General features: G+C 46.6%; 1 protein-coding gene across 16 annotated transcripts in view; it reads right to left on the reverse strand.

Annotated features, from left to right (window-relative positions):
• MARCHF10 (membrane associated ring-CH-type finger 10) overlaps nt 1-15843 on the reverse strand; it is an 83868-nt gene extending 68025 nt beyond the window's left edge. For 5 of the 16 annotated variants that reach the window (XM_006940477.4, XM_006940478.5, XM_019818070.3 and 2 more), the window contains exons 1-2: nt 15581-15840; nt 8379-8485 (exon numbers count right to left, since the gene is read on the reverse strand). In XM_006940477.4, the coding sequence (XP_006940539.1) occupies nt 8379-8468 (90 nt within the window). In that variant the 5' untranslated portion in view covers nt 8469-8485; nt 15581-15840. Of the gene's footprint in view, nt 1-8378; nt 8486-10092; nt 10277-14231; nt 14323-15580 lie in introns of all 16 variants that reach the window. The other 11 variants (XM_045045241.1, XM_019818066.3, XM_019818063.3 and 8 more) reach the window with 11 other exon arrangements.
• Between the last annotated feature and the right edge of the window lie 629 nt (nt 15844-16472).

Here is a 16472-nt window from a genome sequence, read left to right on the forward strand (position 1 = left end):
TAGAATGGTTTGCAATGTAAAAAAAAAAAAAATTTTTTTCTCCCTCTGGTTCCTTATGCCTCCTCTCACAGAGGAGCAAGAGAACAAACCAGCATCAGGGTAGGTCCTTCCTCATTTTTATCCTGATAAAGCCAAGCAGTCTTTCTGTGTAAATCAAGCATTACTCCTCTCGAAGTTACAGCTTTGCAGAGTTGAAGGGACACCAGGACAGAGAGGCAAGTCTAGACTTCCAGTCCTAGAAATAGCAAGAACCTAGCCATAACTGCCACCTCGTCCTCCAGGGGCTGGTTTTCTTGTTACTTGCTTTTTTTTCATCTTTTTTAAATGTTTATTTATTTTTGAGGGAGAGAGAGAGTGTGTGTGAGCAGGGGAGGGGCAGACAGAGAGGGAGACACAGACTCCGAAGCAGGCTCCAGGCTCTGCGCTGACAGCAGAAAGCCCGATGAAGGGCTTGAACTCATAAACCGTGAGATCATGACCTGAGCTGAAGTTGGATGCTTAACCAATGAACCCCCAGGCGCCCCTGGTTTTCTTTATTTGTAATGTGAATGATTTTTGTTGTTGTTGTTGTTGATGCTGGAGTTGCTTCCTCTTTGGGGGTCCTGGAGTGACAAGGGCAAAGTGTGAAACCTTAGGATGCAGGATGCAGAGGTTGAATTGATTTGTAATGATCACCAGGGGCTCCCCTTCCTCTGGAACTTTAAAAATATTCCCCTTTCAGAGTTCCACATGTCTGGAGCTAGATTGCTATAAATAAGTTTCTGTTCATGTGACAGAACTGGCTGAGGGCAGTCTTAAAATGGAAGGCTTCAGGTAACTCCTCATTTCCTCCTTGGGATGAGCGGCTTCCTCCTCCCCTCCTCCTCTGGTGTAGCAGCCCCCCACCCCCCAGCCCATCCCTGTGACTGCAGGCGCCCAGCAGCCCCCCACCCCCCACCATCCCTGTGACTGCAGGCACCCACTAGTCCCCCACCCCCCACGCATCGCTGTGACTGCAGGCGCCCAGCGGCCCCCACCCCCCAGCCCATCCCTGTGACTGCAGGCACGCACAGAGCACAAGCTACCACTGTGGGGGCAGAACACAGAATGTGCACATGTGCCTGTGGGGCATGACGTGGCTTCTGTGACTCACGGTAACTCAATACGGGTAAACACGACAGACCCGCACTCTGCCACTTTCTCCAACGTGACCTTGGGCAGGCTGACTACCTCCATTGATTCTTGTTTCCCTCATCTGTACGAGGGAGATGCCCTCTGCTGCCAGACTGCTGGAGAGCCTGGGGTCCCCGTTGGCAGGACGCTCAGCAGAGTGAGTGGCTCATGGGGAGTGTTCAGTGAAAGACACTCATCACCACCGTCACCGCCGTCATTAGCATCATTAGGCTTTAATTGTTGTTTCTGATCCCATTTCTTGGTTTACTTCTATTTCTAAAGTCAGCCTTTGCCAAATCATGTGACTCTGATTCTGGTCAGGGAAGAAGAAAGGATCTTTCTGTCTGGGCCTGAGGTTCATCCTTGTTTTTGTGCTCTGGGAGCAGAGGTCTGTCTCCTGAGCCCGCAGTTCCCCCGCCAGACAACTGAGAAAGTCCTGCTCTCAGTCAGTCAGGCTGCCTTGGAAACTGATTTTTCTTCAGTGTTACAGATTCCTTCCTTTCCTTTCCTTTCCTTTCCTTTCCTTTCCTTTCCTTTCCTTTCCTTTCCTTTCCTTTCTCCCTCCCTCGTTTTTCTTTTTCTTTTTTTCTTTTTTTCTTTTTTTCTCTTTTTCTCTTTTTCTCTTTTTCTCTTTTCTTTCTTTCTTTCTTTCTTTCTTTCTTTCTTTCTTTCTTTCTTTCTTTCTTTCTTTTCTTTTCTTTTCTTTCCTATCTTCCTTCCTTCCTCCCTCCATCTCTCTCTCTCACTTTCTAAGTTTATTTATTTTAAGAGAGAGAGAGAGAGAGAGAGAGCACAAGCATGAGCAGGGGAGGAGCAGAGAGAGGGGAGAGAGCAAATCCCAAGCAGGCTCTGTTCGCATAGCACAGCACAGCACAGAGCCCTATGATGCAGGGTTCAAACTCATGAAGGGTGAGATCATGATCTGAGCCAAAATCAAGAGTCGATCGATCGTGTAACCTACTGAACCATTCAGGCGCTCCAAGTGTTAACAGCTTTCGGAACCTACAGGGGTCCTCAGTTTCTCAATCAGTCCCTCCTAGTCACCATCCAAGCTCCTGGTGCCTTAAGAAGCCACATGCCCCAGGAACACTTCCCAGACTCACTGGGTTCTGGTGTGAACCGCCCCCCCTCCCTCCCCCCCCCTCCCCCCCCCCCCCCCCCACACCACAGCACATCTCTGCCTCTTGAGCAGGTGGCCCCTGTCAAGGTTATTGTTGCTTGAAGTCTCCAAGCATTTTGAAACGTGGGAGTTGTCCCTGCTTCAGTGGGTACGTTTTTGTTGTTCTTATGATCCAACATTTTGGGATTTAATTATCATTGGGGGGCATTGTTCAAGCTCATTAGTTTTAAGAGGTTAAAAAAACAAAGGTGTAAAAATAATTTGACGTGATATTCCCCTCAAATGAGTTTCTTTTTCTCTTCTGTCTGTGAAGAGTATAGAAGCATGCACCCCAGAGGTGAGCAGAGCAGGGAACCCACCTGGCTCCTATGGGAGAGGAAGCCGAATTATCTCTACTCCTTCAACCCCCTGAGTCGATGGTTCCCGAGCCCCTGCTACCTGGTATAGTCACCTAGCACGTCTTTGAACAAGTTTATATCGTCATGTTGAGTTGTTTGCCTGGTACGTGAAAAATCAGGGTGAATAAATGACGGGAAATGAAACCCATCTGAACACATTTGATAGATTACCGAATAACATTCTGAAATGCCAAGTGTAATCTTTCTCTCCAGCTTTCAGTAGACATTAATGGCTAAATTCTGCCTTAAGTTACATAAACACGTTTGACCAAAAAAAAAGCCTATGCAGCATGAGCACCCTTGAAGAAATAAGAGCCAGAGCCTGAGATGGCATATAATTATGTACTAGTTACCAGATTCCGAAATAGCATGTAATAGGCCAAATAGATGTTTATTTCCTCTTTTTTTTCAAAAGGGCCCCACCCAACCACTGAAAGGAGTAGCATCAAAATAACTCAGGGTGGGTTTAACCCACCTCTCCTGTTGCCAGCAGACAGACCTGCAAAGGCACTGCTAATTTGGTGCGTACCAAGCCTTCGCATATTTTAGGATGTAGCAGGAATAGTGCATACAGGAGGTTTCCAAGGGCTTCAATTTGAGCCAGTTCATTAAAGGCAAGTGAAGCGCAGGAAGGAATCTGTGGCAAATGTATGATTTAGGAGTCATATCTAGTCATTAGGTCTTATGCTATTTGTACACCCTGAAATGGGACTCACGGGTGTCCAAGCAGGTTGCTGTGCTAGGAGCGAGAGCTGGGATTTCTTGGGCCACAAGTAACCGGCCAAGCTCATTGATGACCCAGGATTTCAATACTGACCTAATGCAAAGTCTACCTTGGTCAATTATCTAGATACACACAAGTCATATATGGACCAAGTTATTGAGGGGTTATTAAGGTCACGTAACAGATCCTTAAACCCCTAGTTTAAATCCTTTCTGGAACAAGACAAGGGAGAGACTAAATAACACAAATAACTTATTACTGTTCCCTTCAAAGTAGTTTTGCTGGGTTGCTACATCCTTCATTCAACAAGACTCAGAACATATTAAAGACAACCATAATTATTTTCTGCAGACCTTGTGGTGAGTGGTTTTGAAAATGCTCAATGGGGGTGGACTTGGCCTTGAGGAATAGTTACAAGTCAGCTGAATCTAAGTCTGATAAACAGAGTTGGTGGTCAAGTTGGGTAATGCTGACTCACATCAATGACAGGGCATTCAGTTCAACATAGAAAAGTTAAGACTCCATCACTGTCCTTAAGAGGCTGTGGTCCGGATTGAGAGGAAGTCACACAAAAGACAATTTCAATACTATTTCATAAGCAGTGTGAAAGAGTTAGGAAAGGATGTTTTGGTGTTGGGAGTGATGGAAATGTTCTAAAACTGGATGATGGTGAGGGGGGCAACTTTGGTAAATGTTATGAAACTACACACTTAAAACAGATGAATTTTATGATATGTAAATTATACCTCAATAAAGTTGTTTTTTGTAATTTTTTTAATGTTTATTTTTGAGAGACAGAGCAGGAGTGGGGAAGGGGCAGAGAAACATGAGACAGAAGATCCGGAGCAGGCGCTGCCCTCTCAGTGCAGAGCCTGATGTAGGGCTTGAACTCACAAACTATGAGATCATGACCTGAGCTGAAGTTCGGATGCTTAACTGACTGAGCCACCCAGGTGCCCCTAAAGTTGTTTTTTTTTTTTTTTTAAAGGAGGGTGTGGTGGGAGTACAGACATTCCATTTAGTTCTAAATTCAAACTGCAGTCCTCACCACCCTTGTCAAGAGAGTAAAGAAGGGAGGAGAGGAGGTCGGAGACGTGGTTAAGGTTTAGGCTGGTCTTGCTGTGGTTCTTGGGTCTTGGGCCTGCCTTTAAGTGAGGGGAAATAACTCAAGAGCTGCATGCATTCCAACCGCATAGTCAAATTCACATTTTAGATCCACTTCAAAAAAGCAATCTGAAAGGTGCCAAGGTCGGAGGCAAGGAGACCAGTAATAAGGACAATGGAACAATCCTGGAGACAAACGGTGGCGGTGGGAACCGGAATGGCAGCGACAGCATGGGAAGGAAGGCACAAGTTCACGAGCATTTGGGTAATGGTGGCAGGACTTGGTAACTGGTGGGGTGTGGGTGGTGAGGAAGAGAGGGGAGTCGGGCAGGCTTAGGTCTCTGTCGTCAGGGAGGGAACGCAGAGGAGGATGGCAGGGGGTGGAACAGGCTGGCATCCCTCTGCAACATCCAGCTGGAAATGCCCAGCAAGCAGGCGTGCACGTGATGTCGACACTTTGGGGGAGACTCGGGATTTCAAGTCGTTAGTCTAGGAGTGGTGGTTAAAAACACAGGAGGGATGAGATGGGTCACAGGGACCGTGTGTATTAGAAGAAAACTGGGCTGATGGAAACCTGGGGGAATTAACATTTGAGGGGCAGAGAGAAGACTGTGACAGGAGCGGAAGGAAAATCAGAACAGTGTGACGTCAGAAAGGCAAAGGAGTAATGTTTTGAGAAGAAAAGAGTAATAGTGTCAAATGTAGACAAAGCTTTAGGAAACAAAGCCTGAAAAGGCGGCTGCTGGATTTGGCTACTGACCTGAGTAGAGAACAGTTTCAGGGGAGGGGAGGTGACAGCCAGGCAATGGGTCCTCACAATGGGTTAGGAATGAATGGGGAGCCGGGGAGGGATGGGGGGAGGTGACAGAAATGTAGCTGTCTGGGGACATCTTGGGCTGTGGCCAGAGAAGGACACAGGGTCCTCAGGCAGCTTTGTTCTTTTGTTCTGAGGACAGGAGGGACTTGAACGTGTTTGTAGGCTGAGCCAATTAGAGGAAGGAAATGTCCATGATACGGATGAGAAGTGCCTGGATGGGGAGGGGCTGGGCACAGCGGGCGGGGCGTGGACCAAGAACTCGGGCCAGGCACTGGCAGGGAGAGTGTCACTTCACCCTCGGGACTTGAGGGGCTGGATGGATGCGGAGCCTGGAATGGAAGGGGAGGAGTGCCGTGGCTTCCCACCTGATGGCCTTGCTTTGTTTCCTGTGTGTGTAAAACAGGAAGGGAAGTTCTTTGTTGAAAGTGTGGGGATGGGAGGTCCAAAAAAAAAAAAAAAAAAGGAGAAAAGTTTAAAAGGGACGATGACAGAGGAAGCTGATGGACAAGTAAACATGTTGATGTGAGTCAACCTTCACTCCTTTCTCTCCCCCACTCCGCCTCTCCATCTATCAGCAAGATGTCTCTTCTGCCTCTGTTTCCTGGGTGGGGCCACATCTCACCGCCTCCACTCCTACCCTCTGGGTCCAAGCCGCCATAATTTCTCTCCTAAATTTCTACCAGGGTTTCCTTACTAAGTTTTTCTGCTGCTTCCCTAGCCCCTCTTGGTCCTTTCCCCACACAGCAGCCAGAGTGATCTGTAAAAGGTGTAAATCAGGGGCGCCTGGGTGGCTCAGGCAGCTAAGCATCTGACTTCTGTTCAGGTCAGCATCTCACGGTTTCTGAGTTTGAGGCCCGCATCAGGCTCCGCGCTCTGAGCACAGAGCCTGCTTTGGATGCGCTCTCTCTCTCTCTCTCTCTCTCTCTCTCTCTCTCTCTCTGCCCTTCCCTAGCTCATGCACTCTCTCTCTCAAAAATAAATAAATAAATACCACCACCACCCCCCCCACCTCCCCGTAAATCAGATCATACCACTCCGCTGCTTAAAATCATCCAATAATTCTCAGTGAGATAAGTAGAAACTCCTAACACCAAGCTTTGTCCTGAGAGATTCAGGCATCATCTGGCCCTTTTTACCTCTCCTACCTTGTCATGTGCCACATTCTCCCTTGGTCAAGGTGTTTCAGCTACTCTGGCCTTCTTTTGTTTCTTCCAGGGCTCCAAGTTAGTTCCTGCCTCAGGGCCTTTGCACTTGCCTTCCTCCTACTCAGGATGCTCTGGCCGACTCTTTCCCATCTTTTACCTCCATGGCCAAATGTCACTGCCCAAAACTTCTGTTTATTTGCTTCCTTATGTTTATCAGTAATTGAAACTATCTTACATATTTATTTACTTGTGTGTAGTGTTTGTTTCAATCCCAGAATAAAAACTCTGGGAGAGAGGGGACTTCATTTAGGACATAGTAGGTACTTAAGAAGTATTGTTAAAGGACAGTGTTGAAGACTCAATGAGATTAGAAAAATACGACCGTGGTGACTTTAAGCCACACATTTGTGTGATTTTCTTAAGCACAGACCATCAAATAATGATGGATTTTCTTACATGCCTATTCTGGAGACCATTTCAAACACGTATTTCCAAAGGAGGGTCAGGTGGCAGAGGCATCCTGGTGAAAAGTAGATGGATTCCCAGTGTGACCAGTTCAGGTATTTATGTTCTTATTCATTGTGCAGAAATTCCGTCGATTTTACAGTCTTGTACATGGGTTGGCAAGTTGTGGGAGGAAATTGCTGACTTTGTTTCCAATCCCAAAGCTAAGCTGTGTTATACAGGTGAAATCAGGTTACTAAGATAGGTCTGGTTTCCTTGGTGACCCAGGAGGTTTGGTTATATTTGACATTGCTAAGAAGGAGAAGAATCTGATAAGGACAGTTCTGTGTTTTCCTAAGGGAAGGAGCACTTTTCAATCCTCGGCTGAGGCTGAGGACACGCCTCCTTGATTGGCGAGGGTTGACCTCTGGCCATCCGGCTGAGCGACACTTTCTAACTGCTCCCAGAATCCCACACCCAGTCTGGCAAGCTTGTCCTATGCCAGCTCTGGGTAATTACATCATGACTCCTCAGGCTCCCTGTCTGGTTTGTTTTTGCATGTAAACACTGTAACTAGGGTGACGAATAGTTAGCTTGTTGGAGAATGTGCTAACACCTTTTTTCTGGTGGGATGACAGTGGAAGGCCATATTATTTTATAAATGGTGCGTCGATCCAGTTAACTCTTTAATGGTTTTTTTCTTGATAGCTGGTTTATCAAATGTCATTTGTTTATCAAAGGTTTGTGAGCCAAGCTCTGTGCTAAATACTTTTTCAGTATTATTTTATTTTCATGACAATATTATGAAGTAGGTACTATTATTTTTTTTTTAAATTTTTTGAGTTTATTTATTTATTTGGAGAGAGACAGGGACCGTGTGAGCAGGGGAGGGGCAGAGATAGAGGGAGAGAGAGAATCCCAAGCAGGCTCTGCACCAACGAGGTAGAGCCTGACATGGGGCTTGAACTCACGAAATTGTGAGATCATGTCCTGAGCCGAAACCTGACAGTCAGACGCTTAACCGACCGAGCTACCCAGGCACCCTGAAGTAGGTACTATTATTAGCCCCATTTAAGTTAATGTTTATTTACTTTTGAGAGAGAGAGAGAGAGACAGAGCATGAGCAGGGGAGGGGCAGAGAGAGAGGGAGACACAGAATCCGAAGCAGGCTCGGGGCTCTGAGCCGTCAGCACATAGCCTGCCGTGGGACTCGAACTCACGGACTGCCAGATCATGACCTGAGCCGAAGTCGGACGCCCAAAGGACTGAGCCCCCTGGGCGCCCCATTAACTCCATTTTAAAGATGAGCAAGCACAGAGAGGTTCAGTGGCTTTCCATGGTCACACATCTAGGACGTGATGGGTTTTGGATTTTACGAAACGATTACTGCTGATCAAACACTGATACTGCACCCTGAATTCTCTCATAAAGCTGTAGGCGGAGGGGGAGGATAGTTCTAGTTTTCTACACTTACCTGGTATTCAGAGTCCGCTTTGTGCTGCATGTCCCGCAGATACTGAACATCACTCACGAACTTCTGCCTGTCCCTTGCTTCGTGCAACATGATCCTTAATCCCCAACCTGCATATACAAGATAAATGAATGTGCTGTGGCACAATTCTTTGTTGCTTTGCCATATTTGGATTTAGCATAGTATAACTGCTTTTATTCTCTTACAAATCCAATTTCCATTGTTTGAAAGCCACAGATGCCCCTTTCAGCCTGCAAAGACTCTTTGTATTGGTGTTGATGCCCTTACAGCCCTCCTATTCCCGGCATAAATAATGCAGCCACGTTCATCAGCTGGCTTCAGTGATCCTGTCCTGGTTATTCAGAGAGGGTTAGATTGACAGACACCCGCTTCAGGAGAAGTTTTACAACTTGATAAAAAAAAAAAAAGAAAACCTAGCTAAATTAGTGACGACTGAAGTTACGAGCCCTTGGTAATTTAAATTCACTCATTCAACAATTGTTGTGTCCCTACTCCAGCTAAGGCACTAGGCTGGGCACTGGGATAGAGCAGTTGGCCAGAGGAACATGACCTTTGTCTTTGCCTTTGTGTTGTGAGACCCTCTGGGTTCAAATCTTAAGCCTTTGAGCACTGACAAGGGAACATTGATTGTGATAAGCACTATGGAGTGGAAATGTGGGCTTTTTTTTTTTTAACGTTTATTTATTTTTGAGACAGAGAGAGAGCATGAACGGGGGGAGGGTCAGAGAGAGAGGGACACGCAGAATCTGAAGCTCCAGGCTCTGAGCTGTCAGCACAGAGCCCAACACGGGGCTTGAACTCACGGACCACCAGATCATGACCTGAGCTGAAGTCGGACGCTTAACTGACTGAGCCACCCAGCCGCCCCAGAAATGTGGCCTTCTATGAGAGATGGTTATTATGGGGAGGGCATCACATGATCTAGGGGGCAAGGGTTCCCTTAGGAGAGGACACTGGGCTTGCTAAGGAGTGAGCCAGGCAAGACGCTGAGCCAGGCAAGAAAGGACAGCAGGTACAGGAGCTTTGGGGGCAGCAGTGCAGTTGAGGAACAGGTGGGCCAGTGCAGCTGGAGCAGAGAGAGGGGAGGACAGCAACAGAAGGGCTGCAGGGTAGGCAGGAACCAGTTCACTTGGAGTGTGGAAGGTTATGACTGGAAGGGCCACACAACGCCACTGGAAGGATCCAACCTGGGGAGTAAATGGCTAGATCTGCATTTTAAAAGGCCCCTCCAGATCTAGTATGGAGAATGAATGGGGGGTGGGGGGTGGAGTAAAAATGGAAGTCGAAAGACCACTGGGAATATATTACAATAATCCAGACAAGATGGTGACCACACTTGGGTAGCAACAGGGGAGAGGAGGAGGAGGAGGAGGAGGCCATAGGTGCTATTTACTGAGCCTGCTGAAGTGCCAGGCACTGTTCTAAACATTTCCACACGTGAACTCATTCCATCTTCCGGCCCATGCTTGCGGCAAGCATCACAATTCTCTTTTGCTGATCAGGAAACCGGGGCCCAGCGGGAGTAAGTCACTTGCTTAAGGTTACAGAGCTACTAAATGGTGGAGTTGGGATTTGAACCCAGAGGGTCTCACACCAGGGCCCCCGTGCTAACCACGATGGGTTGGAGGGCTACTCAGGGCTGGTGATCATATGGATGGCGCAGGAGAGGGAACGTGGAGGAAGCCGCCCAGGTTACCGGCTCCAGCAGCTAGCTGGTCAGGGAGAAGGTCCCCTCAGACGATTCTGGAGGAGGGGCAGGTAAACAACATGGAGATGTCAAGCAAGCCGTCAGACGCGGGGCTCTGGAGCTGGCTGGAGAAGTGAAGGTCTGGGCACCACTGGCATTTGGGGGACAACCAGAGTCGAAGGCAGAAGGTGTGCTGCAAAGAGGACCCGAGACAGGATTCTGAGGAACGCTCCAACTTAAGAACATGGAGAAACTGCAAAGGAGCCAGAGAAGCAGGAGGAAAACCAGGTGGGTGCAGTTTCAGAGATTCTGGGAAGAGCAGGTTATTTATAACCTTGGTGAGAGCACTTAGCCGAGAGAGCGGCGGGGCTGAAGACAGATTGCAGGGAACCGCGCCTGAGAGGTAAGGAAGGAGCGCCAGTGCTTCCAAGGGCTTTGGCTCGGATTGGCGTGGCCTAAATTTATGGCCAAAATATTTAAGTTCACAAGGTTATCAAACGGCGCCGTTCATAACGAGCCTGCTAGACCTCAGCAGTATGGTCATCTAAGGTCCCGCACCTCCTGCTGATTGGCCAGAGAAGCGCTCTCTTGGTTTCTCTAGGTATTTTTTTTTTTAATTGACATATAACATTCGTTTCTCGCATACAACATTCTGATTTGATAAGTCTAGTTAACATCCATCACCCACACAGAGTTAAAATGGTTTTCCTCTCGTGATGAGAACTTTTAGGATCTATCCTCTTAGCAACTTTCAAATATACAGTATTATTTTATTTTCAATGTTTATTATTTTTGAGACAGAGAGAGAGAGAGAGAGAGAGAGAGAGAGAGAGAGAGCGTGAGCGAGGAAGCAACAGAGAGAGAGGGGGACAGAGGATCCGAAGCCGGCTCTGAGCTGACAGCAGCGAGCAAGATGCGGGGCTCGAACTCATGAACCGTGAGGTCACAACCTAAGCCAAAGTCGGATGCTCAATTGTCTGAGCCACCCAGTAACCCCAGTAACCCCAAATATACAGTATTATTAATTACAGTCACCATGCTGTATGTCACATCCTCAGTACTTATTTATTTCATAACTGGAAGTTTGTGCATTTGGACTCTCTTCACCCATTTTGCCCACCCTCCCCACCTCCTGCTTCTGGAAACTGCCAGTCTGTTCTCTGGATGTTCTCTCTGCCTATGAGTTTTGTTGTTTTCTTTTTTTAATCCATTTGAGGTTATACAGTATTTGTCTTTGTCTCTCTCTCTCTCTCTCTCTCTCTCTATATATATATATATAATCTAATATATATATAATTATATATCATATAATATATCTCCCATTTATCTATTCATCCATCAGTAGATACCTAGTTGGCCTCCATGGCCTAGATGGCCTAACATGGTGTTAGTGTTTTGGATAAATATCCAGAAGTGGAATTTCTGGATCATATGGTTATTCTTATTTTTAGTTTTTTTTTTTTTTTTTTTGAGGAACCTCCATACTGTTTTCCATAGTGGCTGTACCATTTTACATTCCCATCAACAGTGCACAGGGACTCCCTTTTCTCCACATCCTCACCAACCTTTATTTCTTATCTTTTTTGATACTAGCCATTCTAACAAGGGGGAGCTGATATCTCATTGTGGTTTTATATGCATTTCTCTCATCATGAGTGATGTTGAACACATTTCATGTACCTGTTGGCCATATGTATGTCTTCTTTGGGAAAAAAAAAGTCTATTCAAATCTTCTGCCCATTTAAGAATCAGGTTTGTTTTTGTTTTGCCATTGAGTTGTATACATTTTTTATGTATTTTGGATATTAACCTTTTATCAGATATATGATTTTCAAATATTTTCTCTCATTCAGTAGACTGCTTTTTCATTTTGATGATAGTTTCCTCTGCTGTGTAGAAGCTTTTTAGTTTGGTGGAATCCCACTTGCTGGTATTTGCTTTTGTTGCCTTTTTTTTTTTTTAAGTTTATTTATTTAAGTAATCTCTACACCCAACACGGGGCTCAAACTCATGACCTGGAGATCAAGAGTCGCATGCTTTTCTGACTGAGCCAGCCAGGTGCCCCGCTTTTGTTGTCTTTGATGCCTTTGGTAGCAAATCCGAAAAAATCTTGCCAAGACTGAAGTCAAGGAGCTTACCACCTATGGAGTATTATGGTTTCAGGTCTTAGGTTTAATTATTTAATCCATTTTGAGTTAATTTGTGCATACAGCGTAATATAGTCCAGTTTCATTCTTTTCCGTGTGCCCATCCAGTTTTCCCTGCACCATTTATTGAAGAGACTGTTCTGTCCCAGTGGCAAATTTTTGGCTCCTTTGTCATAAGTTAATTGACCACATATGCATGAGTTTTCTGAGGCTCTCTATTCTGTTCCACTGACCTACGTATCTGCTTTTATGCCAATATCATACTATTTTATTATTATAGCTTGGTAATATTGTTTGAAATCAGGAAGCACCATGTCTCCAGCTTTGTTGTTCTTTCCTACACACATTTTTATTTTTATTTTATTTTTATTTTTTTTTAAATTTTTTTTTCCCAACGTTTTTATTTATTTTTGGGACAGAGAGAGACAGAGCATGAACGGGGGAGGGGCAGAGAGAGAGGGAGACACAGAATCGGAAACAGGCTCCAGGCTCTGAGCCATCAGCCCAGAGCCTGACGCGGGGCTCGAACTCACGGACCGCGAGATCGTGACCTGGCTGAAGTCGGACGCTTAACCGACTGCGCCACCCAGCCCCTCCTACACACATTTTTAAATAATTACCATGTGACAGGTGCTGCTGTAGGTTCTGGGGAAAACAGTAGGATAAGATAGACAACATCCCTACCCTCAGGTGTCTCTGCATTCTGAACCTTTCCTTCCCCTCTCCATTTTTTTTTCAGTTGTGTAGATATTGGCGAAATCAGGTTGCCCCTGATTCGTGGTGACTCCATGTCTGGACTGGTCATTGTGAAATCTCACCAAGTTTATCACCTAGCTCTGAGCAATATCATCTAGCAACTTGTGCTGCTTCCTGCAGAGTTACTGTCTCTCTAGTACAGAAAGTTGGTCTTTGAGGGTCTGAACCTGAAACTATAATCCAACGGATAGTTCCACAGACTGCACACAAAACCTAAAGTTTGCCTCTGACCAGTTTAGTAGTCATTTATGGAACTGCACTTTAAAAGATCACTTTCACCTTTTCCTATGAATTTGTACCTGCACAGAGTGAAGTTATGTTCCCACTCTTTTCAGAAAACAATGGTGTTAAAACAGGCAGAAAGATGAACCCTTGCTGCTACTGTTGGAAAGAGAAGTCTGTCCGAATATTAATCAGGCAGACAACATAAGGATTCATAATGAAAATATGTTAATGGTCACTAAAGGGGCACATCCCAGAGTCCACTTGGATGATACATTTTGGTTACAAAGTTCACATAGAAAAACTAGCTAATAGAGTCTGGCTTTAATGTGGTGTTATTTTAAAGAGGGTCCTGAGTCAAGAGGCAAAACTTTGCCTAACTAGGTAGGAAATAACACTATTTGAACTACTTGTTAGGTTACCTCTGACTTCACAAACACCCACCAAATAAAGGACTTTGAAATTACCTACAAAAGTCTCTTTACCCTCCCACAAACTCTCTATTACTGTACTTTACTATAAAATGTATATTTAGAAGCATCATCGTGCCACAAGTGCTTTCTTATTTAAATACCCCAGTACTCTCTGAGAGTAAACGAATACCATAGGCACTAGGCAAACCGATGATTAGGAGATCGCCACAGTTTAAGTAAACAGGTAAACACTTTCCACCTTTCTGAAGTATCACTTGAATTTCATACTGTACTGCAGGTTCGAAAACTGCCCAGGATGAACAAGAAACAGAAATAACTGTATGGAAGTAAGTTCACGTGAGATCATGCTTAATTTGCAGATCTCAGTTTAGTGGGCCTCTCAACCAAATGAAGCCCCCAAATTTTTCCTCAGCAAATACACACAGGTTGAGAGAGAGAGAGAGAGAGAGAGAGAGAGAGAGAGAGAGAGAGTGTGTGTGTGTGTGTGTGTGTGTGTGTGTGTGTGTGTGTGTGTTGGGGGGGTGATAATAAAATGTGGGCAAGGCACATGTTTCTAAAATAGCACCCTGTATTCTCTCCCATTTCTCACCTTTGAACTGCTTCTCAATTTAAAATCCACTCATGGTCATGCACACTTCTGTTTTAAGTCTCTGGTGACAATAGATTGGGCCAAACTTGTGCTTTAAAAATCAACATAAGAAGCCATATTAAATTGGGAGAGGGAGAAGGAGAGAAGGGTGTAGGAGGGATGTGGGGAAGGGAGATGAGCCCTGCTTTGCTGAAAGGAAGAGGGAGTGCTTCTTCTTGGCCTCAAAATTCTACATATCTGTGAAATTTCAATGAGGAATATTCTAAGAACTTTGTGACATATGTATTCCTCTCTAGTGTAAGATTGTGATGAATTCAAACCAAGTTTCCCTGACTAAGGAGAACAGACTCTGATTGCAGAATATATTTCAGTTCTCTAAAATATCATACATACTGTCCTGCTCAGTGACCACACTTGTCCAAAGAATTGAAGGGAGCTCTTTTTAATGACATCAAGCTATTTCACTCTTTTCTTATTAGAAGTTTCTAATATGGTCTTTTAGAAGTATTAAAGTGAATATTTTCTTGGTTCAGCAATCAAGAAAAATGTAAATTTAAGCCCCTCTTTAGGCTGAAGCTTCCTTTGAACCAAATCTAAATGGCTATATGAATACCTGACAATCAGGTTTCTAAAGTCCCCCTTTTCCACAAGTGGGTGCTTGGAAGAAAGACTTCAGAACTTAGTTCTCCTTTTAATTAATTTGTAATGACAAAGATTACAGGATTCCTTTAAGTCTCGGCTTTAAAAAAAATCTTAAGAGTTTTAAAATCTTATAAAAATGACTTGAATATAAGCAACAAAGATGAGTGATCTGGGGCCAATTTTCCTGACACCCAGCTACTGAGAGAATGCTGTGGCCCAAGGGAAAGTGGAGGAAATGAGATGGATGGGGGGTGGGGGGTGCGCAGATAATCGGACTCTCCCAGCCAATTTGGTTTAAGAGATCAAGGGCTGGGTTGGGGGTGTGTGTAAGGGGCTCATAAGAAAAGCTCTTTGGCGGTGACTCTTCATTTTATTGTGACACTGTGGCAGAGATGGGCGGCCATACCCTGGGCTTGCAGACCAGAGGAGCCTGCGGGGAAGTTTTGTAGCTGCGGGGCGGCTGCCAGAGCGCGAATATACGTGACCACAGAGCCCACCCCCACCCACCCACCCCGCCCCCGCACCTGTCCCTTTGAGGCAGGAAAGCACGGGGGACAGGGAGCGGCCAGGCCTCCAGGCCTCGGCCCGATTTCCCTCCAGAATGGCGGGAGTCGAAAGGCTACGTTGTCCCCCTTCTCCTCCCCACGCCTCGGAGGAGGACCGGGGGGCGCAGGGGGCGCGCGCGGCCGGGGCGGGCAGGCCGTTACCTGGCGGGTCAGTCCTTCCCCACCTGCGAGGGCTGAAGGGGCCGAGGGGCGGGGCAGGCGGGCCGGTCCAGGGCGGAGGAGCCGCCCATCAATCACGCGGGGGCCGTCTCGGTGCTCCTCTTCCCCCTCCTGTCTCGTCTCCCCTAACCCTCCTCCTCCCCGGGGACAGCTTTCCGCGGCGGCGGCCCGGCTTTCTAGGGGCGGAGGCGGCGGGGGCGGCTGCCTAGCGTCCTCCCGTTCCCTTGGCAACGCGACCTCCTCGCCCTGCGCGCGCGAACGTGGGGGGGAGGGGGCGGGGCGGGGGCCGCGGCCCTGCGGTCCAGAGCCCGGACGCGCGCCCCGCGGTTGCCGTGGGAACGGGATGCGGTCGGGAAGGCCTAGCGGTGATGGCGGCGGGCGGAGAAGACACGCTGAAGGAGGAGGCCGATTGGCTTTGTCTTGATGCCCGAGCCCAGGCCCAGATACTGAGGCCATCACTTCTGCCCTGTGTCGGTGCTGGGCTTTATAAAGAACGTGGTTAGAAAACGAGAGGGGAAAATGTTTTTAACTGAATGAAGTAATATGAAAGACAATGCACGGGTAGAGGAAAGATAGGGCAGCCCTGGAGTTTGAGGGAGTTTGGGGGATCTCGGAAATACCTGCTCCAACGTAAGAAGAAGTAGATGATTAAGAGGGGCACCCCGCCAGTGGTAGAAGGGAGACCAGACCCCAGTCATCTCCTGGTTATCAGTAATCTTGGCTGCCTTTCCCAAGGAAGGAGGTTTTTAGAGCTTTAGACTAGTGCCCACAGATTTGGAAAGAAGGACCGGAAAGCGGTGCTAGCCTCACCTTCTCTCTGCCAGGTTTATTTCTGTCCGTGGCTTGGGGTATGCAAAGATGACTCTTACATTTA

Source organism: Felis catus, chromosome E1, assembly GCF_018350175.1.
Source record: "Felis catus isolate Fca126 chromosome E1, F.catus_Fca126_mat1.0, whole genome shotgun sequence".
In the NCBI taxonomy this organism is placed as follows: domain Eukaryota; kingdom Metazoa; phylum Chordata; class Mammalia; order Carnivora; family Felidae; genus Felis; species Felis catus.